The 26521-nt window shown below is 34.4% G+C and overlaps 1 protein-coding gene across 1 annotated transcript in view; it reads left to right on the top strand.

Moving 5' to 3' along the window:
• LOC109087677 (transmembrane protein 163-like) overlaps window positions 1-26521 on the top strand; it is a 30129-nt gene that overhangs the window by 652 nt on the left and 2956 nt on the right. Inside the window, exons 2-7 of the mRNA XM_042749275.1 lie at window positions 592-711; window positions 11850-11893; window positions 11989-12080; window positions 14145-14241; window positions 22384-22495; window positions 25555-25696. Coding sequence (XP_042605209.1) covers window positions 592-711; window positions 11850-11893; window positions 11989-12080; window positions 14145-14241; window positions 22384-22495; window positions 25555-25696 — 607 coding nt within the window. The remainder of the gene's footprint in view (window positions 1-591; window positions 712-11849; window positions 11894-11988; window positions 12081-14144; window positions 14242-22383; window positions 22496-25554; window positions 25697-26521) is intronic.

Below are 26521 nucleotides of genomic sequence, written 5' to 3'. Positions count from 1 at the left end.
AAAAAGTATGTTTCACAACATATGTATTTAAATGTATAATAGACTTATAAATGGAGAAATTGAATTGCAATAAATTAAAAAATAGTTAAAAAATATTTTATTACAGGATTTAAATGGTTTTTATAAAAAATAAAGTATATAAAACAGTTGTTTTGGTGAGCAGAAAGTGCAGTTAATTTATAGTTTGAAGTTAAAACATATTTATTAAACGTGACAACTTGCCCCGACTTTATGCGTAGAATACAGATTCTCATTCATTATATAGTTGGTTCTTTTCTGAATGAATTCTAGTGTGATTCTATTGAGCACAACAGCTACAACTGTACTTTTGAGAACAAAAGTCACAAAATTTATCTGAATTTAAGACAGTTTTGAACTATAGATGCTATAAATCAACATACAAAACAAGCATTTGTATTATTGGACTTTTTAATGAGAACCTCATAGTTGCTGAGAAATTGGGCTTGTGACAACTAGCCCCGGTGTGTTTCATACACTTCATGGACTTATTTGTGAATAAATCCCATTGAGTTCCTCTGAGATGTGAAGAGATAACCTGACGTAAACTAACTGAGCGCTGTCCCTCAGCAGGGCTCCTGGAGAGCAGTATGCGTCTGAAACCCCACGAGGCTCAGAGTTACAGAAAAAAGGCATTATGGGTATCGTGGGTCTCCATTGTGGTGACGATGATCTTAGCCATCGCTGCGTTCAGTGAGTATCCGGACCCTCTTCTCTAGAGCATCACAGGCCCCTTGATGATACAGACCTGTATGATGTCATATCCTGTTTTGAAGATGAGCTCCTAAGTCGATTTTAGTCTTTTGGGACTTTCTGATGCAGTTGTAAAGAACGAATTCAAAATAATTTCTGTAGCAGTTTGGTTTTTTACCTTACAGTCTAGAGTGGGATGTAGAATCATATAAATGTATGTATACACACACACACATATAATATATTAATACAAATATTTATAAGACATATATATATACAAATGTATGAAATATATAATGTTGTATATTTATTATATGTATTATTATATAATCATTTGGAATATTTTTTAGATTTGAAATATTATTTAATTATATAATTGGTTATAATTTATTAATACATGTAAATGCAAAATATATGTAATTATTTGTAATATATATATATATAAATATATATATATATATATATATATATATATATATATATATATATAAAAAATATAATTTATATATTAATGTTTTATATAATGATGCATATATTATGGAATTTTATTTTTGCAAAATGTATATTAAATATAAATATAATATTACAAATTAATTATTATAATATAATTATACACTATTTTTATAACACATGTAATACGTTTAATAACACATGTATTAAAAATGTCTATCTGTCTATCTGTCTATTGATCTATATGATATATAAAATATAATAATAGTTATATATTTATTTTATGTCATTATTTAATCATTTTAATATATTTAATACATTATACAATGAATTATATGTAATTTATATAATAATACAATCAATTACAAATGATATTATATTTATTTAATATTAACATAATTCTATGGATAAAATATATTACATATATTAATATAATTATATTATCTCTATATAATTCTATATTGATAATTCTCTCTCTGTCTCTCTCTCTCTCTATCATATTATTTTACACAGTTTTTCCGGGTTAAGCAGAGCCAACAGCTGTGTGTAGTTTGATTCAGTGCCATGAGCTTGATACACAAGATCAGGTTTGACTAGTTTCCTCATGGCTGTTCTGCAAGATTATTTTGATAATCTTTGCTGAAAGAAAGTGCAGAGCATAAACTCGAACATCGTACACCAAATACATTTAAAAGACACTTTAACCTCAGCTACAAACACAGAATATCAGGTACAAAACTTGGAGACTGTCAAAGAAAAGCGATCATATAATACAAAAAAGGAATTGTTCCTGCTCTTTTGAATATAAAATGTATTTTAAAAAAAGTTTTACCCACTGTGGAGACCATTCTACGTTCTCAATAGCATACTTGCATACTATCCGTACTATTTCTGCACTATATAGACTGTACTGTGAATTTTCAGTATGCATGTAATATCTGGATCACAGTTTCTGTTTTCTGGAAAACTGTATCCCAAAATGCAGTGAACTCTTCCTGACCTTCCATTTCCGAAAAGATCTGAGGGACATTTTAGGTTTTAATCAGCATTATGCCTCAAATGCTTTTGACAGAGCTTAACTTGAACCCTGAATATTCCCTTAAATCTTTAAGCTGGGATGCTCAAGTTGGCCTTACGCAGACTATTGTTGTTTTCTCAGCACAAATTGCACTTAATCATTTTGTAGACTGGTTCCAGGCCATGTGGTTTAATGTTGGAGCAGCTAACAGAAACCCCGCACTGGATTTGATGTATGATTTAGAGGGAATGGTTTCTTGCTTGGCGCTCCATCCCTCGGGATGGAATGACTCACCTTACACTTCCAGAGTTGGACGGGGACTCTGGGACTCACGTTGCCAGGCTGTGAAGATTCAGTCACATAGCAACTCCAGAGCAACGACGCCTGAGAGCTGCTGTCATTTAGTCGTCTCTCTCTATCAGTAATGGCGACGCTTTGGTGTCAAAGGAAATTAAATGATTGCAGAAGGCTGGTAAGGGCAAATAACAGAGATAGAACTAATTGTTTTGGTAAATTAATCTGTAAAAACATGATAAAATCTTAGGATTTTGATTTGTTTTACATTAATTTGTGGTGCTGGCTAATGGTTTTTTGACTTGGGCGACCACAGGAATGAGATTTCTTAGCATAGCAGCTAGCTATGGCATGAACAACAAACATTTTGTTGACAAAACGGTTTATTTTGTGATGCGTTTGGAGGAGGCGTGGCTTTGGAGAGTGATTTGCAGGGAGGGTGGGATCTTATGTTTTCTAAGCTAGCTTGCTATTGCTAGCCTCTCCGAAATCACCTAAAAGGAACTAAATATTAATATGAGTCGAAATTATTATATTATGTGACAGGAGTGCATAAAAGAGATACGGAATAGCATTAGCATTTAGCATCATTATATAAAAATACTTGACAGAAAGCCTCACTTCCTCTCTAGTACACTCACTTCTTGTTCCTGTTTAACCCTTTTAAAACATTCAAACACACAAACTTGTCAGCTACTAGCAAATATTGATATACTGTATAAACTTATGTTGGAAAACTAAATATTTGATCAGCATTTATTTGTAGTCAAGGCACTGTTAGACAACCAATTGAAAACCACACTGATGCTTCCAAAAAATGCCCAAATACCCAGTGTGTTATTCAGCCTTGCTAATGACGGCGGTTGTTAATGTGGGAATACTTTGACACACTTTAGAATGTCGAGTCCAACCAATCCGAATCAAGTATAGCAGAGAGCTGTGTAATAATAGTATGCAGAGACCTCAAAGTTAATAAATATGTACTAAAAGCTACAAAAATCCCACCTCGATCTCCATGCAGGTTGCCAGGGTGCTCTAGAGAGTTGCTGTGTGGTTCATAGGTTGCTCTTGGGTGATTGCTATGTTTTCTTTACTAGGGTGTTCTGGGTGGTAGTTCTGGTAAAGTTCATCCACTCTTTCGTAACGTTGGGGTCAGAAGGAAGGCAATGCAAACACTGTTTTTCCACAGCCATTTTGTTGTCTTCAGAACATCTTTATTGTTTTGGTTTCTGCATAGACCTGCGCGTTCACTTCTTTCGTAAACATTACATGCACGAATCGGTGGGCGGGGCTAAACAGGCAGCGATGTAGAAGCAAGTGTTGATCTTCTTCTGTGGAAGCGGTGCTTATCCAAACTGTTACATCATAGAGTCCTATATTCCACAAGCGGTTATTTTGGCAGACTGCCTTCAATATAAGTTGTTTTAGACTAACAAGAAAATTTTGAATTCTGAAACTTACAGGATGCTTTTATAGTACGATGACAGTGTCAAAAAATCAAGGGAATTTTGGTTTCTCAGTTCATGACCCCTTTAAAATGCACAAATTCACAGTATTTATTTATTTATTATTATTATTTTTTACATGTATGCAGGGATTCGCAAACTTTTTTGTCTGCCACACCTCTTTCACATACTATATTTATTTAGGGTAATATGTTAACTTGCATGTTGACAGTTTTCTGATGTTGATTAATGGTCACATTTCTATTTTTTAATAAGTGTTTTTGTTTTTTTTGCTTGCTATTTGAAAATTATATTTTAGTAACATTTTTATTATTTAATTACTAGCTTTTGATAAATTTTTGATTAATGATGTAATATTTAACACACTTGTTGTTAATAACAACAATATAAATATATTTTTATTTCTCTTTGTATTTTTTATATCAATATGGTACAAGATTATCCCATTTATATCAATGTGGTAAATGAATTAGATCAAACGTAATCTAAAAGTATTTTAAGAAGTATAGTCTGAGTATTCTTGTTATTTAATTTGGAGTAGCCTAACAGAGTACAGTTTGTAGTTAGTGGTAGCGGTTTCATTGCTAGCATTTTATACTGGCCCAAGTCCAACTCAAGTCTCATGATATTCAGCTCTCTAGAAATGACTTTTAACCCTCTTTAATGTAAGCCTGTGTGATTTTGTCACCCGTTTTTCGTCTGCCACGATATTTAGGAGTATATTAGCGTATAGAGATTGCAATAAATATGCACTAAAAGCCATACAAATCCAATCTCGACTTCCACGCAGTCTTCTTATGTTTGGGTGGCGTGCATTTTGGGTCAGTATGGGTTTTGAGAAGATCAAATCTATATTTGACGGCTGGATTATGGTTTTAACCGAATTATCCTTGAATCGGTTCAGATAAAGTGTCTGATCAGGCGATCCGAGTCTCGCTATCTTCCCTGAAGCGCGTGTGAGTCTGAAGTGTAAGCGGGATGGCTCGTTTTTCATTAATTTTACTCCTGTCAGCCTGAAGGGACCGAACGGGTGTGTGCGGCGAAGGATTGTGTACGTTTTAGAGGCGTTTGGAAACTGATGAAGGCGGAAAGAAGGAAGGATGGAAGAAAGGAGGAGAAGAAAAATGGTCTAATATATGCCAGACTGTGAGAGCTGAATTCCCAGATGTCTCGCGGCTTCCAGCGCAGCCAATTAACACGCTCTCAGCGACAGAGTGTCTTCTGCTTCACACACACACATAAATGCGCTCGCATACCTCCAAACCTAATTAACATGTCCTGAAATTTCTCCATTGCGGGAAATAAGCCCTATTTGGTGCAGCGAAGTGTATTTAAACGCCAGCTCCTGAAGAATGAACCGACTTCAGACTGAAGAAAATAAAATTAGTATGTGTGTGCGTTTGGAAATTTTTTCTTGCGGTAGGCAGAGAATGTAAATATCACACTGGCAAGGAGAGGTCACAGATAGAGGAGGGGTGGTTCGCTCTGATATTAATGCATTCAGCACTACCAGCCTGTAAAAGCCAGCATGCCAACTCCCATAGAGCCCCGAGTCTAAAAATAAAAGATGGAAGACAGATAGAGAGAGCGAAGAGAGGTGGAGTGTGCTTTGGCCTCTTTGCATCTCCTCTGGTTTTTTAAAACATCAATGCACTGAGTCAAGTAAACAGGTTTGTGAGAACAAATAGATGAGAAGCTAAATAAGTCGCAGTCTCATGGATTTCAGTGGGTAAACAGTCAGATGAATATATAGTGGAATGGAATATCTAAATATATTAGCTTTAGCATATTAGTTTTAACATTAAATGGAGTTTACCCAAAAAGGTTCTGTCATTAATTACACACCCTTGTGTCTGTCCAAACCCCTAAGACCTTGTTCATCTTCGGAACACAAATTAAGATATTTTTGATGAAACCCCACATATACATCAACCCAACATAAACAACAAAACAACCAAAAAATTAAAAACCAAAAAAATAAAAAAGTAAAACCATAAAATATGTGACATCAGTGGTTCAACCGTAATGTAATGAAGCTACAGTACAAGAACACTTTTTGTGTGCAAAGAAAACAAAAGTAGCCTAATGACTATTCCACAATGTATTCTCTTCCATGTCAGTCTTCGACACGCATTTACGAATGTAACACAATGTATTACGCTGGGACTCTCGTGAATGTGTGTTGAAGACTGAAACGGAAGAAAAGAAATTGTTGAATAAAGTCGTTATTTTTGTTTTCTTGGCGCAAAACGTACTCTCGTAGCTTCATAAAATTACGGTTGAGCCTCTGATGTCACGTGGACTATTTTAACAATGTCTTTATTTAACATTATAAGTGTTCGCAAGAGTACTGCAATTCAAATGAACCAATATCAACTAAAATATCCTAATCTATAAGCTTTAAACGCCAATTTATTAGCCAAAGGTTTACCATTGGTTTTAGTATTAGTGTTAGTTTCAGTCGGATTAGCTTTTTTAGTATTGTGACTGACAAAAACTCTATTATATGCAATTTTATTAGTTACCATCATTTTAGCATTAGCATTTTAGCGTATTTGTATAGGCTACTTTAAACTCTTAAAACTAGCTGTATATCAGCTTTAACATTAATTTTAGCTGAAGTGTTAGAAATTGTATTAAAATGTGTGTAGTATCATAACGGATCAAGTAAAATACACATATACATATATATATTTTTTTGCCTTAAGGTATCAGTGCTAGCCACAGGTTTACCATTGGTTGGTTTTAGCATTAGTGTTAATATCTTAATATCATTTTCAGTTGTTGTATTAGCTTTTGTAGTAGGGCTAATGTATGAAAACTATATTAAATGTTATTTTAGTAGCAACATTTTATCATTAGCATTTTACCATATTTGTATCACTGTAGTATTAATTTTGTAGAATCAAAACTAATATCAGCTCAATGTTAAAGCTCTAAGATGCCTCCTGTATGGAGAAACTAGTTGCATGCATTGCTCAGGTGTGATTTTGGCCCATTCTTCCACACAAGCAGTCTTCAAATCTTGAAGGTTTCATGGGCCTCTTCTATTAACTCTGATCTTTAGTTATTTCCATAGATTTTCTATTGGATTCAAGTCAGGTGATTGGCTGGGCCATTCTAGTAGCTTTACTTCTTTCTCTGAGACCAACTGAGAGTTTCCTTGGCTGTGTGTTTGGGATGATTGTCTCACTGAAATGTCCTCCCTCATTGCATCTTCATCATTCTGGTAGATGGCAGCAGATTTTTGTCAAGAATGTCTCTGTACATTTTTTCTATTCATCCTTCCTTCAATTATATGAATTTTGCCAGTGCTACACAATGATGTTTGGGGGCAGTGCCATTTGACCTCCAAACATGGTGTGTATTATGGCATCCAAAGAGTACCATTTTTGTCTCTCATATATATATATATATATTATATATATATATATATATATATATATATAAAAAATAAAAAATAAAAATATATATACTGTCTAATAGAACTATAATTTGAATGTGAAACTAAATCTTAAATCAAGATTGTGTAACTAAGTACTAGCATATTACACTAACTCTGCCATAAAAAGATATATTAAAAATAAAAAATAAGAATAGTTTCAAACTTAGCAACTGTAATTATGAATGGCTCATTGAATCACTAGCTCACTTGATTCATTCAAAAACACAGAGTCATTCAAAAACAAAGACCACTGTGTTGATCAGAAGTGCAATGAATGGCAAAATATTTAATTATTGTGGCTTAAATGTGTAACTTAGTATTGACCCAGCGCTATAATATACTAACTGTATTCAGCTTGGCTTAAACACAGTTAGAAAATGTTTAATATTAGTAATAAAAGATAATAACAAAACAAATAATAAAAAAGAACAATTAACTTTAAAATCTATAATAAATTATGGTATTTAGTTTTTGTAGAATTATAACACCGACCAGTCAGAAGTCTTTCTAGTGACTCCAGACTTATCAGAAGATAGTTGAAAACGTCCTGTAAGCGATAACAACATGCTAATTTATTCACCAGCTCTGACAGAGAAACTAGATCACATTCCCTGTTTTGGTTTGTGTGTGAAGATGTGTGTGAGGCAAAAAGACAGACCGAGCGGAAGACAGGTTTTCAGAGCAGCTGTTGTGTTGGATTTCAACATTCTGCAACTCGCCGTCTCTAAAGACTCTGCCCTATTTTCACAAAGAGACACCTAAAAGAAAGTAGAAAGCGCAGTTACATGCAAGAAACCATGAAAATCTATTTTAATCAACATCTATTTGTCCTGCTGATCCATGAAACTAGCTAAAGCTTCCTTAAGCAGTCAAGGACAAGATCTTCAATGAGTTTATACATCATGCGCCACTGATACATCTGAGAATAACTGTCACAAAACGGTTCTTGCCGCATAGCAGCAGCATGTTTGTTCATTGTGTGATTCAACTAACAAACTGTTCCTCAAAATCACTCATGTATGCTCAAATGTCCATAACCTGGAAGAATGGGTGTGTTTTTTTTAGCCTTTTTGAACTGTATGAGAATAAATGTGTTTTGTAAAATACGAATAAATACGAAGTAAACACAAAATCAATGTTGCGATATTTTTCATTAGCACACTGTATGAGTTGCGCAAATGTTATTGTAAATCAAACATTCATAACCTACTGGAATGTGTATCAGTTTTTTGGACCACATATGCTCAAATGCTGATTTGTTAAATATGAAAAACAAAATCAATGTTGCAATTTTTTTTTTTTCAATACTGTAAGAGTTATGCAAATTTTCTTGTATGTTTTTGTAACATTCATAACCTGCAAGAATGAGTGTTTATCAGTTTTTTGTCATTAAAATATTCTAAAAGTAACTAAAAAAATCTCATATGTTCTGGTATGTCAAACGTTCATACCCTACTATTACAGTGTTGTACGAGTTACGAAAATTTTCTCATATGTTCTGGTATGTCAAACGTTCATACCCTACTGGAATGTTTATCAGCTTTTTTTGAGACACATATGCTCATATGCACAAAAACATTGTTGCAATATTTTTCATTACAGTATGAGTTACGCAAGTTTTCATGATTGTTCTTTACAACACTGGGTGAAACACAACGCGAAAACAGACATAAAGCATGAATGTGCAGAATGGTTAATGATGAAAATCATATAAAATGTTACATGCAACGAAAGTCAAATAAATTGTTACATGGTGATGATTTACAGTAACTGTACTTTAAAACTTAAAAAAAAAAAAATCTAGTGAAATGCAAATACAGCTTCTCAATAAATAGTTTGCAGAATTGTATCAAAGAAAGTCAAAATAAGGTTGAGGTATAAACATTACCAAACCAACATTTCGGTACCATAGCTTTATGAGCCATGATAAATTGCACAATATTAATGCAGGTGTCTCACGTAACTCATAATGTACTGTAATGAAAAATAACGCAACAGTGACTTGCCAAATTTTGTATACTTAAAATAACATTTGCTCACAAAATATCCATTGTTTACTTTTTTACCACTATTGTCTTGTCAAATAAAGGCAAAAAAAAAGCTTTGAAAAACTTTTACAATAATTTATAGTAAATTTATAAATAATAAACAAAATAAAAAATATACATTACATTAAGAGACACAGCCTGGCAAATTCATCTGATGAAACAGCTTCAAGAAACTGTAAAAATATGTCCTATATGTAAAATATGTAAGTATATTTACATAAATTAGTTAAGCAAGCAGTTATTTAAATAATTTTTTTTTTTTTTTTGAAAAATTGCATTCTGTGATGTGCCTGTGAAATTCAATGTCCATTCAAAGCGTTCACCCATGACAGACTGAAGCTGATTTACGCACTCTAATCCTTTATTCACATGATGCGTCATTGTGATCCTTCACTATCCTACGGTTTTACGAGCTTCATAATTTTCATGATCGGCTCTGGCCGCAGTATCAGCACTCCTTGCAGAAGCTGCTGACTTCACATAGCAGCATAAATATGACTTCCTAATGAGCAAGGAATGGTTTCAGCTTTCCACAGATACACAAGTCTCCATAAATCCTTGCCTGTTACCAAAGATGCACTGCATGTGGTACAACTAAAACCCCTGCAGTTTGTTGTAAGATTAAGATGCAGATGTTGTTCCCGAGACGTGTATGGTTTTTTGAGTTCAAACTAATATTTTTCCCAAAATCATCCTGCACTAGAATGACTGCATGGATTATGGATTTTTCAATGTGTTTCTTGAAATCGGCTGGCACTAGATGTCTAAAACAGAGTGGATTTAACTAAAATGAACTGAATTCATATTTAGAAACTGCTAAATCTTTCATCTCATGCCGCAGCAGCTCCGTTATTCATTTTTAACGGTGTTCCTGAGGAACAGAGAGAGTGTGTGTGTGTTTGTATTTGAGTAATGATTTCTTCCATTTGAATGGGTGTGCAAACTATAGCTTAAGACTAACACTGGTGTATTTAACCATGATTATTATACTCTTCTGGCAAGGTTGACATTGCAACACCACCTTAATTCAGTCATCCCAACAAATATTGTTCCTCAATTCATGGTTACAAAACTAGAACCTGAAGAGTATATTCTTGGTATTGGTTCCCCAAAAATAACCAAAGTGGAACCATACGCTAATGTTAAGGGGAGAATTTCATTTTTCCTGCGATACTGCACCACAAAAAAATAGTACCTAAAGAGAACATTCTTAGAACATTTGGAATTAGTTCCAAAATAAATAACCAAACCATAAAAATACTTTGATGTTAGAGGAGCATTCTGTGTTTGCTGGGATGTTTCTGCAATACTTAAGATAGAACCTAAAGAGAACATTCTTAGAATATTTGGCATTGGTTTCCCAAAAAGTAACCAAATCAGAGCCATATGCTAACATTACTGGAATGTTCTGTACAGTCCTACACTATACAAAAAAAAATAGAACCTAAATTATTTTTTTTTTTCCCCAAAAATGTTTACACTAAAGTGTACAATGCTATACTCTAAATTATTATTCTTTACCATACTGTAGTGTATTCTTTATTGCTGCACTGTACAACTATAGACAAACTGTCCTGAAATGCAGATCTGAGTACTTTGAGAGTTTGGCTGACCCTGTAGATTTGTTTGGAATATCTCGGATCGCTCATCCAGTCTCAGGATAGAGGATTCAGGTGCATTAGAGGTCAATATAAGGTCGATAACTGGACACGAGCCACACTGCCGTTTGAGTAGCTCAGTCACACCATGTGCTGACATCACAGTGTGAAGAGATGAAATCTGATCCAGGCCACTTTACTTGCTGGAAATTATTCAAACGCAGTTTTACAGCAGGGGAATGCATGTGTATAATGTTTAGATATATATCTGAGACAAACACTTATCAAAATCAATATTAACAATAGATACTTGCTGAATGCTGGAGTGGATGGTGATTGGATACAGGCTGTGAAAAGTAAATAGCAATTAAACTTTACATTAATTCATAACATTTCCATTGCTAGTATAACATAATGTTAAAGGAATTATCCGAATAATTAATTTTATATATTTTTCATTGTAATTAAATTAAATTAAATTAAATTAAATTAAATTAAATTAAATTAAATTAAATGTAAAAAATTAATTTAATTTAATATTTAAAAAAATAATTAATGGACTTTTAATAGTAAATTGTATTTATTTATTTATTTATTTAAAAAAAAATGGAAGTTTGTATGTATGTATTTGTTTAAATAAGCAATATTTAAAAAAAAAAATTAAAATGTAATATAAAATATATTTAAAAAATATACACTTCACAATTTAAGTTTGTCCAACAAATTTAACTATTTTTTTTTTTAAATGGTACAAACTATTAAAACATTTTAAGTTGAAATCGTTTTCATTTGAACTAATTTTTCCGCATTCCTTTGCAGCTGTTTCTATAATGCGGCATAGTGCATCAGCGTTTGGGTTTGCTGTAAGTATGCGAACACCTCATAAAATTAAATTATTATTTGATAGTTTTTAACGTTTTAATGCTTCGCTTTATCATTGTTGTTCATTCGTTTGCAGTTTGATGCCACTCTGGACGTCCTGTCATCCATAATCGTGATTTGGCGATACAGTAATGCGGCGGCTGTCCATTCAGCACACAGAGAATACATGTAAGTACACATGATCCTTCCTCCATTAAAGCAAACGTGGGGGACGCAGTATAGTTTGTGCTCGCCGGGGATTCTGGGTAATGTCAGTGGCCAATTTGACGTTGTTTCTGGGCAACAGGGAGAGCATAAGGTCAGACTGATCTTTCAAGGTAATGATGTTGAAATTTTGACATTCCTCAGCTGACGGAGAACATTTGTGGGTGTTTTGTGGTCAAATGAGACATGCAACTAATTATCAAAAAAACCTGTGGTCATTAAAATGATCATGTTTTGAGATGTGCTGTATCTTTAAGACAAAATTAGTGTAATTTACCTCAGTAGTTTCCTAAAGGCCACCAGCTTTAATGGTGGAGGCCAGGAAGACAGACTCTCCTGTCCCACAGGAAGTGGCCCCGCTCTTGGTTTCATGTCTAAAGAGTGTCCTTAGACAGTCTCTCTCTGTGTTCGGCTTCTTTTATCGGCTGAGGGACAGAATAGAGATGGCAAAAGGGCGGGAGGGCTTTGTGAACAGAAAGAAAGAAGAGGAAGGCGAGAAAAAGAGACACACGACAAAGGCAGAAATGTGTAGAAAGTACAGAACAGACACACACACACACACACACACGTAATGACTCGGTTTGTAATGCACCATGAAGCCATGGGCCGCTGCGGGTCTCTGGGGGAATCTGCGGGGATGTGGATCCACGATAATGCCGTGGAGACAGATCACATTATAACGCAGGCTGCATTAGCGAGATGACATATCTACTGGACTGCAGACTCATAAACAGTCAAACCGTACCACAGCAGTTCTTAAAGAAAATTTGAACTAATTTTTCCTCATTCCTTTTGCAAGATGGATGTTAATGTTTTCTGCAAGGTGGTTTCTAGGGCATTGCTAGGCATTTCCTAGGTTGCTCTGAGTGGTTCTTAGGGAGTTTCTATGCGATTCCTAAAGTTTTCAGACTGGTAGCTAGAGCATTGCTGGGTGGTTGTTTTAGTATTCTCTAACTTTACTAAAGTACTCATATTATTTACCAGGGGTAACTAGGACAATGCTATGGTGTCGCTATAGGGTTACTCACTAAAAGGGGTATTGACACATGCTATGGTGTCGCTATAGATTAAGTACTATAAGTAAGAAACACTTGAGTGTTTGCTAGTCTTTTGGATTCCTTTTCTTCCATACTAGGGTTGGTGAAAAAATGCATGGGCGTTTTATGTAGAAAAGTTAGGTGGATAGTGTGTTCTGAATGCCCAAAATCTAATTCTTTAAAAATAAACACACCACAAATTAGCAGTTAACTTGCTAACAGCATGTTGGTTGTTCAAAATAAACACACCACAAATTAGCAGTTAACTTGCTAACAGCATGTTGGTTGTTCACCAGAACCTGAAAGATTAAATATATTTTATCTTTCTAACAAAACGCAAGTCTGAAACTTTTAAGATTGAATATAGATTCAATTTTTAATGTATGTTTTTATAAAAATATTTTGAACACACTAAATATTAAATTCAGTCGACTATCAAACCCAGCACCAAAACATCTCTCCATCATCAGCGGGGTTCCTTCCTGGCCTGATTTTATGAGAGATACTGGATTAAATTAATCTGCATGTCTTAATTTCATTTTAATTTGATCTCCTGAGACTATAACTGTGTTTGTGTGTGGGTGTGTGTGTGTTTGTTTGGTTTCATTAATTAATCACTAACCAAAACACAGACTTAACGGACTGAGCTTACAAAGCCCGATACGATCCATGTGTGAGAAACAGAGCAGAACGGCCCTAAAACTTCTCCAGATTTCACCCAACTACCCCTGCAGCAGAGTAAATAGTGGAACAGATGCTCTCGCTAATTAACCAGGCTTAATTAGACAACTACAGCCCTCATCCCCTTCATTTATAAACGCAGGGCTTGACAGGTCTAATAAGATCGAGGTACTAAAGTGAGCAGAAGCTTCAGAGTCGTGTTTTATTAACTGACTCAGACACAGGAGGGGAATTAGAGCATGAACTCAATAAAGCATCAGTTGAATTGATGCTGTGGTTTACTATGTGTACCTGTGTGTGTGTTTTCCAGAGCATGTGTCATTCTCGGGGTCGTGTTCATCTTGTCGGCCATCACTATCCTGGTCAAAGCCATCCATGACCTCGCCACAAAACTGCAACCAGAAGTGGTAAGAAAACACATAATTCTGTATCTTATTTGGTTGATTAATTTGTTCATTCACTGACTTGATTTAGTTGATTTATTCATTGCATTGGTTGATTGATCAGTTCAGTTGTTGATTCATTTATTTGTTCATTCACTGATGAGGCCCATGACTGTAGTGTCGTCCACAAACTTCAGGAACTTGACAGAGGGGTCCTTTGAAGTGCAGTCATTTGTGTACAGGGAGAAGAGCAGTGGGGAGAGAACACAGCCCTGAGGGGCACCAGTGCTGATGGTGATAGTCCTGGATGTGAGTTTGCCCAGCCTCACTAGCTGCTGCCTGTCTGTCAGGAAGCTGCGGATCCACTGATAGAAGGAGGTGGGCATGGAGAACTGTGTGAGTTTGTCTGAGAGAAGGTCAGGCATGATATTGAAGGCCGAACTGAAGTCCAGAAATAGGATCCTTGCGTAATTCCCAGGTCTGTCAAGGTGTTGCAGGATGATGTAATGCAGTCCCATGTTGACTGCATCATCCACAGACCTGTTTGCTCTGTTGGCAAACTGAAGAGGATCCAGCAAGGGTTCAGAGATGTTCTTTAGGTAGGCCAGGACCAGTCACTCAAATGACTGGTATAGATGGAAGACTGGCTTTTCATATAGACAGTAAAACACATTCAGATCGTCAGCCAGTTGTTGATTCTCCACAGACTGTGGGGGTGGTGTCTTGTATGAGGTGATGTTCTTGAGACCAGTCCATACGGACACCGGATCGTTGGCTGAAAACTGTTTTCTCAGCTTTTCAGAGTAGTTTTTTTTAGTCACTCTGATCTCCTTTGTTAGTCTGTTTCTGGCCTGGTTATACAAGATTTTATACCCACTTCTGTAAGCATCCTCTTTGGCATGACGAAGCTGTTTGAGGTTCCTAGTAAACCACAATTTATCATTATTAAATGATAAGAATGTCCTGGTGGGGAGGTACATATCCTCACAGAAACTGATATATGAAGTTACAGTCTCTGTGAGCTTGTCCAGATCGGTAGCAGAAGCTTCAAAAAAACTCCCATTAATGAGGGCGAAACAGGCTTGTAAATCCCACTATGCTCCATCATTCCACATTCCACAAAACATAAAAAACTTATATCAATTTCTCGATTGACTTATTTCAGTTTCTGGCTGTGGATCGGTATAAGACGAACCATAGTCATCGAATTGGTTGAACAAACAAACAAATCATTGGTTGGATTGGTTGATTGATTCATTGTTCCTCTGTCGATTTATTAATTCATTTGTTTGTTCATTCACTTATTCACTAACTTATTAATTGTAGTGGTTGATTGATTAGTTTATTTATTCCCTCACTGATTCATTCATTGGATTGGTTGATTCATTGATCCAGTGGTTGGTTCATTTGTTCAATTGTTTGTTTAATCATTAACTGATTAATTCATGGATTGGATTCCTTTATTCATTAAATCATTTAGTGATTGATTGATTAATTCATTTGTTTGCTCATTCACTCACTCAATGATTTATTCATTGTAGTGGTTGGTTGATTCATCCATCCATTTGTTTGTTTGTTTGATCATTAACTGATTCATTAATTGGATTGGTTGATTAGTTGTTCCAATGGTTGATTCATTTGTTTGTTCAATTCTTCAGTGATTTTTTTCATGAATTTGTTTGTTTGTTCATTTACTCATTCACTGATATATTCATTGTATTGGTTGATGACTTTGTTTGTTTAATCGCCAACTGATTCATTCATTAGAATGGTTCTTCCCATGGCTGATTCATTCAATTACTTGTTTGTTCATTAAATCAATGATTTATTTATGCATTAATTGATTGATTGTTCCAGTGGTTGATTCACTGATTTGTTTGGTTGTTTATTTACTAACTGATTAATTCATTGGATTGGTTATTCCAGTGGCTGATTCTTTTTTTTCTTTTCGTTCATTCACTTTCTGATTTATTCATTGCATTGGCTGACTGATTGTTCCATTGATTCACTCACTCACTGAATTATTCAAGGTATGGTTGATTCATTTGTTTGTTTGTATGGTTACCCACTTGCTGATTCATTCATACGATTAGTTGACTGGTAGATTCATTCACTTGTTCAATCATTCACAGATTGATTCATTAATTAATCAGATTAGTTAACTGATTCACTGATTGTCATGACCAACTGTTATTTTGTTTTCTAAGCTGATTCGATTCTGTCATTTTCTAAATATATTTCTGTTTATTTGCTCTAAGCATTCATACTCTCATGTCTTATTTTCCCGCTGGCTTTTTATTGACTGCAAATTCCATTCAAGAGAGTCTCTCAGATGAAGGACGCCACACGCAAACACAACACTTCAACAAATCTTTTCATGTTCCCGGTTGTGTGAGTTTTGCCTCGGCTGGAACTAACAGCGCCTGCTAAACAGCAGAAGTGTAAAGCTGAATGAACATGACGAAGACGAGGTGTGAAGTCATGGACGAGATTAGAATAGTCTGATATCACTGTTGCCAGGCAACATAAAGAGGGGAAATAGTTTCCCCTAAACCAGTTACCTCTCCACTATCACTCACTCTCTCTCTCAATCTAGCTCTCCATCCGTCTTCCTGTGATGAAATGAGACACCGATAGCCTTGGTCTGGTATTGCCTCGGTGGTCTAAAGACTCCACTGCTACTGTACATTCTTTAAAAAAAGAAAATAACCCTCTTTTCAATCAAGAACTAACCAAACAAAGCTCATTATGAATTTTCCGAGTCTTACTACTAGTTTTAAAGCTAGTTCACACTAGCTCAAAAAACATTCTACGATGATCTAAGATATAAGAGAGTTTCTACAATGAGAACAAAAACTAAAAAACATTCTACAATGGCCTAAAAACTAAATATATATATATGATGGCATAACAAAAATGTATTCTACAATGACCTAAAATTAAAAAAATGTTCTAATATGACATTAAAAACTTAAAAATTATACGAAGACATAACCAAAACGTAAAAAAAAATTCTACTATGACCTAAAAAATTAAAGAAATTACACAATAAAATAAACAAAACTAAAATGATATAAATAAAAAGTCTATGATATAACAACTGAAAAAGAATGAAAAACAAAATAATAAAAACAAAAAAAAAAACTAACAACAAAAAATTGTAAAAAAACATTATAAAATAAAAAAAAGACTATATAAAAACTAAAAAAGGTTCTATGATGACATAATGGGAAATAAAGTTTCTCCTATGACGTCCACTTATAATATATTATTATTTTGTACTGTTCTCTGAGGTCCACTTATAATATTCTATTTTGTATGACTCTGATAATGGGAATATAAAGATTTTACATTATGGCAAAAATCATAATTTAGAAGGAATATGCTATTTTCTGTCCTATTTTTACCCCCCTAAAGAACGCTCTGGTCAATAGGCTGCCTTTGTCGATTCAGAAGTTTTGTACTGTACTCTGATTGGCCAACAGTATGTAAGTTTGACAGCGTTTTTATAGAAAAAAGCTGATGTGAGTAATTTAGAAACGAATAAATAACTCATTTACATATCAAAACAATTTTAAGAAGAGACCAATAGGGACCCGTAATCAGAAAACAGTTTTTTTTTTTTTTTGTTTAAATAGGCGTGGCGGTATGTCACATAAACATGTAATACTACCCATTTTCGCCAAAGCTAATCTCACTGTCTCCCTAGTGGGCCTTTACTAAAATTTGTGTAATACATTTGACAATAAACAAAATCATAGATGGATAAAACATATCAACAAGGTCAATCAACGCATAATTTGACTCAATACATATCAAATATCTTTGAGAAGAGTTTACAAAATGACAGTTTGACTCCCTTTAATGAAAAACAGTTCCAGACACTTGTGCCTTGTACAGAAAACCATTGATTGTCCAAACAAAGGATTGCGTCTCGGAATCTGACAGTTCCCGTTCTGAGCTCCTCTAGTCAGAACCCCAACCCTCTGAGCAATCCTGTGTGTTGACTCAAGACCTGTGGGGCTTTGATGATTTATAACCGATTATGCATCAGACTTCACGTGGTTTGGACACTTTGTTAAAACATAAGGTTTAATGTCACTCCAATATAGTCGGCACAGCAATCTTTCTGAAAATCCTGTGGAAGTGCCTTGCAAATAAACGTTTTTCCACCAAACTTGGCACTTTATTAAAAATAAGGTTAATTCACTCTTCCTTGGTTTCAAAAGGAAGGCAATGCAAACCTGCGCTTCCACTACTTGCACTAAACAATCTCGTTATCATTTGGTTTCTGAGTAGACCTGCAACAATCCACAAAACACTACATGTGCGAACTGGTGGGCGGGGCTAAACAGGCAGCGATGTAGAAGCAGGCGTTGATCTTTTTCTGCAGAGGCGGTGCTTATCCACACTATTACCTCATAGTATAGAACATTCCTGTCATTTTGGCAGACTGCTGTTTTTAGGCTAACAAGAAAGTTTTGAGTTCTGAAACTTAGAGGATGTTTTTATTGTACAATGACCTTTTTATGTCAAAAGATCAAGGGAATTTTGGTTTCTCAGTCCATGGCCTCTTTAAGAAGATTCTATTATGATAAAAAGTCATTAGACTGTAAACCTGCGTAGCAAACTAAATTAGGGTGTAATAGAGAAGACAATAACCAGATGAGAGATACAGAAGAAAAGGAGGAGACGGAGCGAGAGAGAGTCAGTGCTGATGTTTTAATCAGGACTCTAGCTTCTCTCTGGAGGATTCCTGTTCCTGTCTCAGCGTGTAAAGCTGGGTTTTGGCGCATGCAAGCGCCGCCTAAAAATAGATCCAATATTTCTCCCTCTCTTCATCTGCTGCTGATGTCAGAAACACTTCCCCCCTTCTTTCTCTCTCTTATTTTTTTCTCACATTCCCTCTCTCATGCTCTTTCATTCTCTAATGAAATGTTAATAGGCTGTTCTGAGCAAGGTCTTTCAAAATTGGACTGCCCCCTTTCGTAACCCCATGCGTGCGTTTCCGAGAAAGATCGACAGTTTTTCTGGTGCTATAAAATCAATACGACAGTCCTCCGCTGAATACCTGTAATAGCCCCATTTGCACCATTTGCACTTCCTGTCGTAAACCTGCTAGATTAAAACAAAATCAGTTAAGCAAGCAGCCAACTGACACAAAAATACAGTCCTAAATAATGCTTACGTAATTTTATGGTCCTGTGTTCGAAACTACAATTATAAAAGACACACAACCAGAAAAAATGATGATAGCGCAACTGCTACCAATTCCCTGTCTGAGAGGAGATGGATGATCAGAGATGTTTCCGAGAGAGACGTTGTGGGGGATGTTTGTGGGCAGGCAGACAGCGTTTGTGATAAATGCGAGGGCATGAGGTTGTTTTTAACTCTTCAGGGAGGGTTAGAGTTGTTCGACACCGTCCGCGAGACACAAACCTCATTGTTTTCTGCTTTCTTCACCTGCCTGACGTCAATATTGATACGCTTCTCTCGCTAGAAGATCCATCATAGTGTTTTATGTGGTGGGAACAGATGATGCATTGACTGACCGTTTGTGTGTGTGTTTGTGTTGGATTTTATGTTTGATGGTGGGAACCTTGCAGCGTTGCATTTTTTTTCATGTCTGCAAGGCCAGCACACAATTTTAATGATTCTGTTTGGGCTGAGAAGGCAACTCGCAACTCTATTCATCTTTTTTTCGCATCCTTTCATTGTCTCTTTCACCTCTGCGCTCCTTATTTCCATTCATATTGCTTTCTTTTTAACATATCCATAGATACTTCTCGTACCAGATTTGCAGTATGCATACTATCCTTATTTACATGTGTGGAATACACAGATTTGGAGTTGTTCGGAAAACTAGGACACTATTTATTGCATAGCACGCAGTATATACTGTATGCTGAAATAATATGTAGTATGCAGCGACATACAATACACAATAGTATACTACATCATCAAAAGACCTTATTACTTTAGCAAGTGTGCAATATGAAAATGTTTGTATGCACAGGATATCTCTAAACATGCAGTGAGGTCATGTGACAATTTAGTATGCTACTGTTGCATACTTAATATTGTTTTTACAAATAGGAAACAGTATAGTATTCCATTCTGAACATTGCCTTACTTTGGCTGTATTTGAAATATTAGCTATCTACTGTACATACTGCACAGTATATACTGAAATAGAATGTATTATGCAGCAATAGATGCTTAAAATATTAGTATGCTACACAATTGTCAAAAAAACTTTTTACTGTGGATGTTTACTTCAGCAAGTGTGCATTTTTGCATGCATACCAGGAAACATTAACTTAATGAGGTTATGGGACAATTTAGTATGCTACTGTTTGAAATGTTTAATGTTGCACACTATCTTTTTAATAGGAAACAGTACAATAGTACTGTAGTACTTTTTTGTGTGTGCATAGAATAATATGACAACTAAGTATGCTATTGATTGAAATGTTTACTGTTGCATACTGAAACTAACAGTATGCTAGTATTTCTTTCTGAATATAGTCCATCACATCACGTTTGAAATACTAGCATGCTACATATACTATATACTGAATGTATTATGCAGCGTTTCAAACAGTAGTATGCGTCATTATTGTCAAAAATTCCATTACTGTGTATGTTTACCTCAGCAAGTGTGCGGTATGCAAGTTTTTGTATGTATACATGGAAACATGCACTTAATAATGAGGTCATATGACAACAATTTAGTATGCTACTAATTAAAACACTTCTGCTACATACTGAATACTGTTTTTGAATAGGAAGCAGTATGCTAGTTTTCTATTCTGAGTATACTTTATATCTAGAATGCTATCATACTACTTACTGCATACTCCACATTTTATATCGTATACTGAAACAGCAATATAATAATTTTTGTATGTAAACATGGAAACAGTTCATGAGGTCATGTGACAACAATTTACTATGCTACTAACTGAAACACTCCTGCTGCATACTGAATACTGTTTTTTTAATAGGAAGCAGTATGCTAGTATTCTATTCTGAACATACTTTGACTGTCTGGAATGCTAGCATACTACTTACTATATATACTGTATACTGAAACAGTATTTATTACGCAGTGATATAAATTTCACTAGTTTGTCAAAAAAAAACACTGTTGTGCATGTTTACTTCAGCAAATAAGTAGTAACAATAAATTTTCTCAATGAATGTAATAATATAACTCAACATGCAACGGTTTTAAATGTTTACTGTTGCATACGGTTTTGCACTTAAAAAACAAAAACAAGAAACAATATAATACTATGTTGGTATTCCATTCCGCTAGCATACTACACACTGCATACTAGATAGTATGTACTGTATTTTTGCCATAAGAAACATTTTAAGCAATAAACCTCATTACCTTGCATGTTTACGTCAACATGTGCAGTATGCAATATGTGGTATGTTCACCTGGAAATCTACACTTCATAAGGGTCATGTGACAATTATTTAGTATGCTACAGTAAGAAATGCAGCAGTAACACTTCAAACAGTATATGCTACGTTGTCAATAAACATTACCTGGCATGTTCCGATCAGCAAGTGCATAGTATGCTTTTTATCCATAAAACAATGAAACAATTTAGTATCCTGCAGTTTGAAATGCTTAATGCTGCATACTGTTTCAAACTATTATTGTATAGTAAACTAATATGCCATTACACTTACATACTAAATACTACATACTAGACTGTATTTATGAAGTGCTTCAAACAACAGTACGTTTCATTGTTATCAGAACACATCAAAACGTTAACTTCAGTGAGTGCACAGCATACATAGTATATACTGCAGAAATAGTGATAGTATGATAGTGTTATTTAGAATACATGACTCATTATTTGATAAAAATAGACATTTTTACTCAAAATTTAATGCAATAATACTATATTAACACACTGTAATGAGGTTTGTGACAGCTGTGTAGCATACTACTAGTTGAAACATTTACAGTTGCCTATTTACAAATAATACGCAGTATACAGTATATACTGTATCTCAGAGTTTGTTATTCTAAACACTCTCTTGATTTCCTTTACAGTGTGTCATCATCAGTATAAATTGCTGTTTAATAAAACCATTATGAACGTCATGTCATGCTCAGTCTCTTTCTCTCTCTTCCTCCAGGATGACTTCCTGTACAGCGTCTCCATTGTCAGCGGGATTGTGTGCGCTATTCTGTCCGTCTGTAAGTTCATGCTGGGGAAAGTCCTCACCAGCAGGGCCCTCATCACCGACGGTACGTTTCCCTGGAAACCCAACAGGTTACCGTGGTGATGGCCAGCCTGATTTATTACTCACAGTGCCGTCGCAACATGTCTGGTCTTATTTCACCTTAACTCCTCCCTTTTTGACTTCCCACCAGCTGGAAGCAGCAGAATTCCACACATGAATTATATTTAATAAACCGATTCCATTATAATATTATTTTCAAAACACTATCACTTAAAATGTCCTATGTTTGTTACAAAAATAAATGCACCCACTGTCATTCCAATTCGTTTCCTATCTGTAAAATGATGTTGATGAGGAGATGTTTAGCAGAATGTGCATTTTTTTCTGTAGACTGAAAGATGGAAAGATAGTCAAGCTCCAAAAATGACAACAAACCTTGACTTCAGATGACTTAAAATACAACTCAAAAATAGTAGAGGCTACTTTTATGGTGTTTTTATGGAGTTTTAATTTGTTAATTTGAAAGAAACGGCAAAATAAATTTGAAAAACTGAAGAAGAAAATGCAACAGACGAGTAGATAGACGGATGAGCAGATGGAGGGTGCAGAGACAGACATATATAGAGACAGATACGCACAGATGGATTCTCATACACACACACACACACACGGTTAAAATTAAATCATGTGGCTTATCGAGAAGAGGTGTGCTAGAGCTAGTTTTGTCATCTAAAGCACACTGAAAATAAATAAATAAAAATAAATACATAAGTGGTGTAAGATTTACTTGTGAAATTTACAAGCGATTTCTGAGTGAAAACTGTTTCAAATAACTACAAGAAAACAGCAAGTAGAATTTAATATGAAATCTGTTTATGAAATCATTAAAGGTTAAAAAGTTAAATCAAGTTTAGTTTAACTAAAATAAATATTTTTGATCTCACGTTTAGTAAGTTTTGCGTTAAAAAGTTAAAAATAACTTTCTGATGCCTTGTTTAATTCTTAAGTTTTAGTTAAGTTTGATTCAAATATATATTTTTTATATATTGTGTTTGGCTAAAATTTAAATAGTGAATCAGTAACTTTAGCCAAAAAGTTAAAAGGTTTCACTAAAAAGGCATTAACTGTGTCCCAAATGATGCACTATACACTATGCACTTACTGTATACACTATGTACTTATGCACTACGTACTTAACCATGTAGTGTATGAATTATATAAGGTTATTTTTTTCATTTATAATTAGAGTCTGATAGTCGCTCCCCCTTTGCTACGTAATTAAAATTGTAACAGTTGAGTGCATGAAGTGTCCAACATTCCACACTTAGTTTTTTCGGTTATTTAAGTGCATCATCCGGGTATTTAAAGTGCACTTTTTCCTTTTGGAATTGTCAGTGTGAACACACTACTAGCACTATTTATACTACAAAACGTCATCATAGCATAGTGCATAAGTATGATACGTACGGATTTGGGATGCACCTATTTTTTTTTCCAAGTCTTATGTTTAATTGTACATTTAGCTAAAAAAGTTAAAACGTTTAGCTGTTACTTATCTAAACCTTTTAAATGGCAATTTATGTGTGGAAATTGAATCAAATAACTAAGAAATGGCAAGTAGAATTAATGTTGAAATGTAATTTTTTGGTACAAAACTGAATAATCTTTATTCACACACTTAAGTGTACACACTTAAACTGTAAATGTAGCAAACAGTGCAAAGTATTTTGATTCATGGAGCACAAACACACACCAACGGCCTTAACAGTAATCACTGTGTACACCAAGCGTTCCAGCAGCACAAACACACACCCATCGACAATCACCTAAACCATGCGTGAAACTCAGCAGCTGTCCAAACATCTACTGCTGCTGTTAACATGCAATTACTGATCATCTCAAAACACGATTTGTCATCTGTAAAGATAAAGAAACTTTTTATGTCATAAAAAAAGTTAATGATTATCTTAAAAATAACATTTTTGATGTTTTGTTTTTAATTAGTAAGTTTAACATTTTTTATGTTTAATTAGTAAGTTTAGTTCAAGTTAAAAGGTTTAGCTAACACACACACACACACATATTGTGTGTCTCATGTTATTTAGTATGTTTACCTACAAATTTTAATTAAAACATTAAAAAAAAAATTTTTGGTCTATCATGTGTAGCTAAATGTATAAGTGTAGCTAGTAAGTTTAGTTAAAAAATGTATTACCTTTAGCTAAAAAGCTAAAGATTTTTGATGCCATTAATTGGTAAGTTTAGTTTAGTAACTAAAATATATATTTTTGATGTCTAATGTTTAGTAAGTTTAACTAAAAAGGTTAAAATGTTGAGATAATATAGTGCATTTTTGATGTCTTATGTTTAATTAGTAAGTTTAGCCAAAAACTGTTAAGCTAAAAAAAAACTAAAATAAACCTTTTGATGTCTTATGTTTAGTAAGTTTAGCTAAAAAGCTTAAAATATTGAGCTAATAAAGAGCATTTTAGATGTCTTAAATTTTTTGTTAAAGTTGAGTTTAAAAAATAACATTTTTGAGGTTAAAATATTGAGCTAATAAAGAGCATTTTAGATGTCTTGTGTATATAGCTAAAATAAGTTAGGCTAAAAAGCTTAAAATATTGAGCTAATAAAGAGCATTTAATACCTCTTTTAAATATATAAAAAAAAACAATTTTTTGATTAGGTAAAAATTTTTAAAGCTAAAAAAGCATTTTTATATCAAATAAAAAATTTAATTTTAAAAAAAAAGCATTTTTATATCTTATGTTTACTTAAGTTTTAGCTAAAATGTTCAAATGTGTTTAATGTCTGTGTTCAATTAGCAAGTTTGGTGAAAAACATTTAACTAAAAATATAATTTTGATGTTTCTAATTTAAAATTTCAACTAAATAAAACACAATACAAAATGTCTTTTTTCATTTCAAAAAAAAAAGTTTTAAGAAAAAATGTAAAAGTTTAACTAAATAAAACACTGTTATCATAATTTAATCATCCCCATGTCGTTCCAAACCCATACGACTTTCTTTTTTCTGTGCAACACAAAAGTGGACGTTTAGCAGAATGTTCACGCTGCTCTTTCAGATGTTTTTTACATTTACGTAATTACTCATTTGCAGGTTTTAACTCTCTAGTCGGCGCCATCATGGGATTCTCCATCCTCGTCAGCGCCGAGGTGTTTAAACACGAACCTAAAGTCTGGTACCTGGACGGGACTATGGGGGTTCTGATCGGACTGATAATTCTCGCATACGGAGTCAAGTAAGAGTCCAAAACCCAAAAACTAGACAACAACAACAAACCTCATTCAAAACATTTGCAAAAACTGTAATGGTACTACAGTAACACCGACTTAAATAACGTTTTTGCAAAGTAGCGTGTTTGCTGAAGGTGTTCGCGTAGCACGAAACTGTTTAACAAACAGTCGTTTAATATCGGCGTGCACTCTTGAGGGATTCAGGCGTGACTCTGTTTGTCTTTGGTGCAGCTGTAAATATGCTGGAGGCTTTAGCTAAAGCTTCTGAAAGGGATGCCAATTATGTAGTTTTGTTGGTTGAATAGCACATGATGCTCGCTAATATAATTTCAAGTAATTACTATAATATCACTAGCCTAGAGACTGTAATTAACGTTTGACTTATTGTAATGGAAATGAAGACGTAACATGCACATACAACAAAGATTGTAAGCAAAGCTCATCGTCATCTGGCAGATTTCCCACTGCTAATCGAACGCTGAAAGACTTGTTGACAGAACTGAAGCTGATATGTAAATCTATAAGCTGTAAACTCCACCAGCTGTGTCTCTTTCCCAAAAGCACACAAGCAGAGGTCGTTTAGTTTGAAGTGACAGGTCTCGTCCTTCAGAGGACAGGAAGTTCAGAGCTGCACATGCTGAGTTCAGCCTTGTCATTGTTTCATACTAAGCCAAGAAATACACTCTTTACTTTTTTATAGTAACTGTAACTAAAATAATTAGGCCTAAATGTTTTTTAAACTAAAAAGATTTGTGTGTTTGAATTGCATACAAAATGAAAATCCATTTGGATTACTCAGTTTTAATATAAACAAACTAATAAACTGTCAT

This window comes from Cyprinus carpio, chromosome B22 (assembly GCF_018340385.1).
Source record: "Cyprinus carpio isolate SPL01 chromosome B22, ASM1834038v1, whole genome shotgun sequence".
NCBI classification, from domain to species: domain Eukaryota; kingdom Metazoa; phylum Chordata; class Actinopteri; order Cypriniformes; family Cyprinidae; genus Cyprinus; species Cyprinus carpio.
This window is presented reverse-complemented; position numbering and strand designations above follow the sequence as displayed.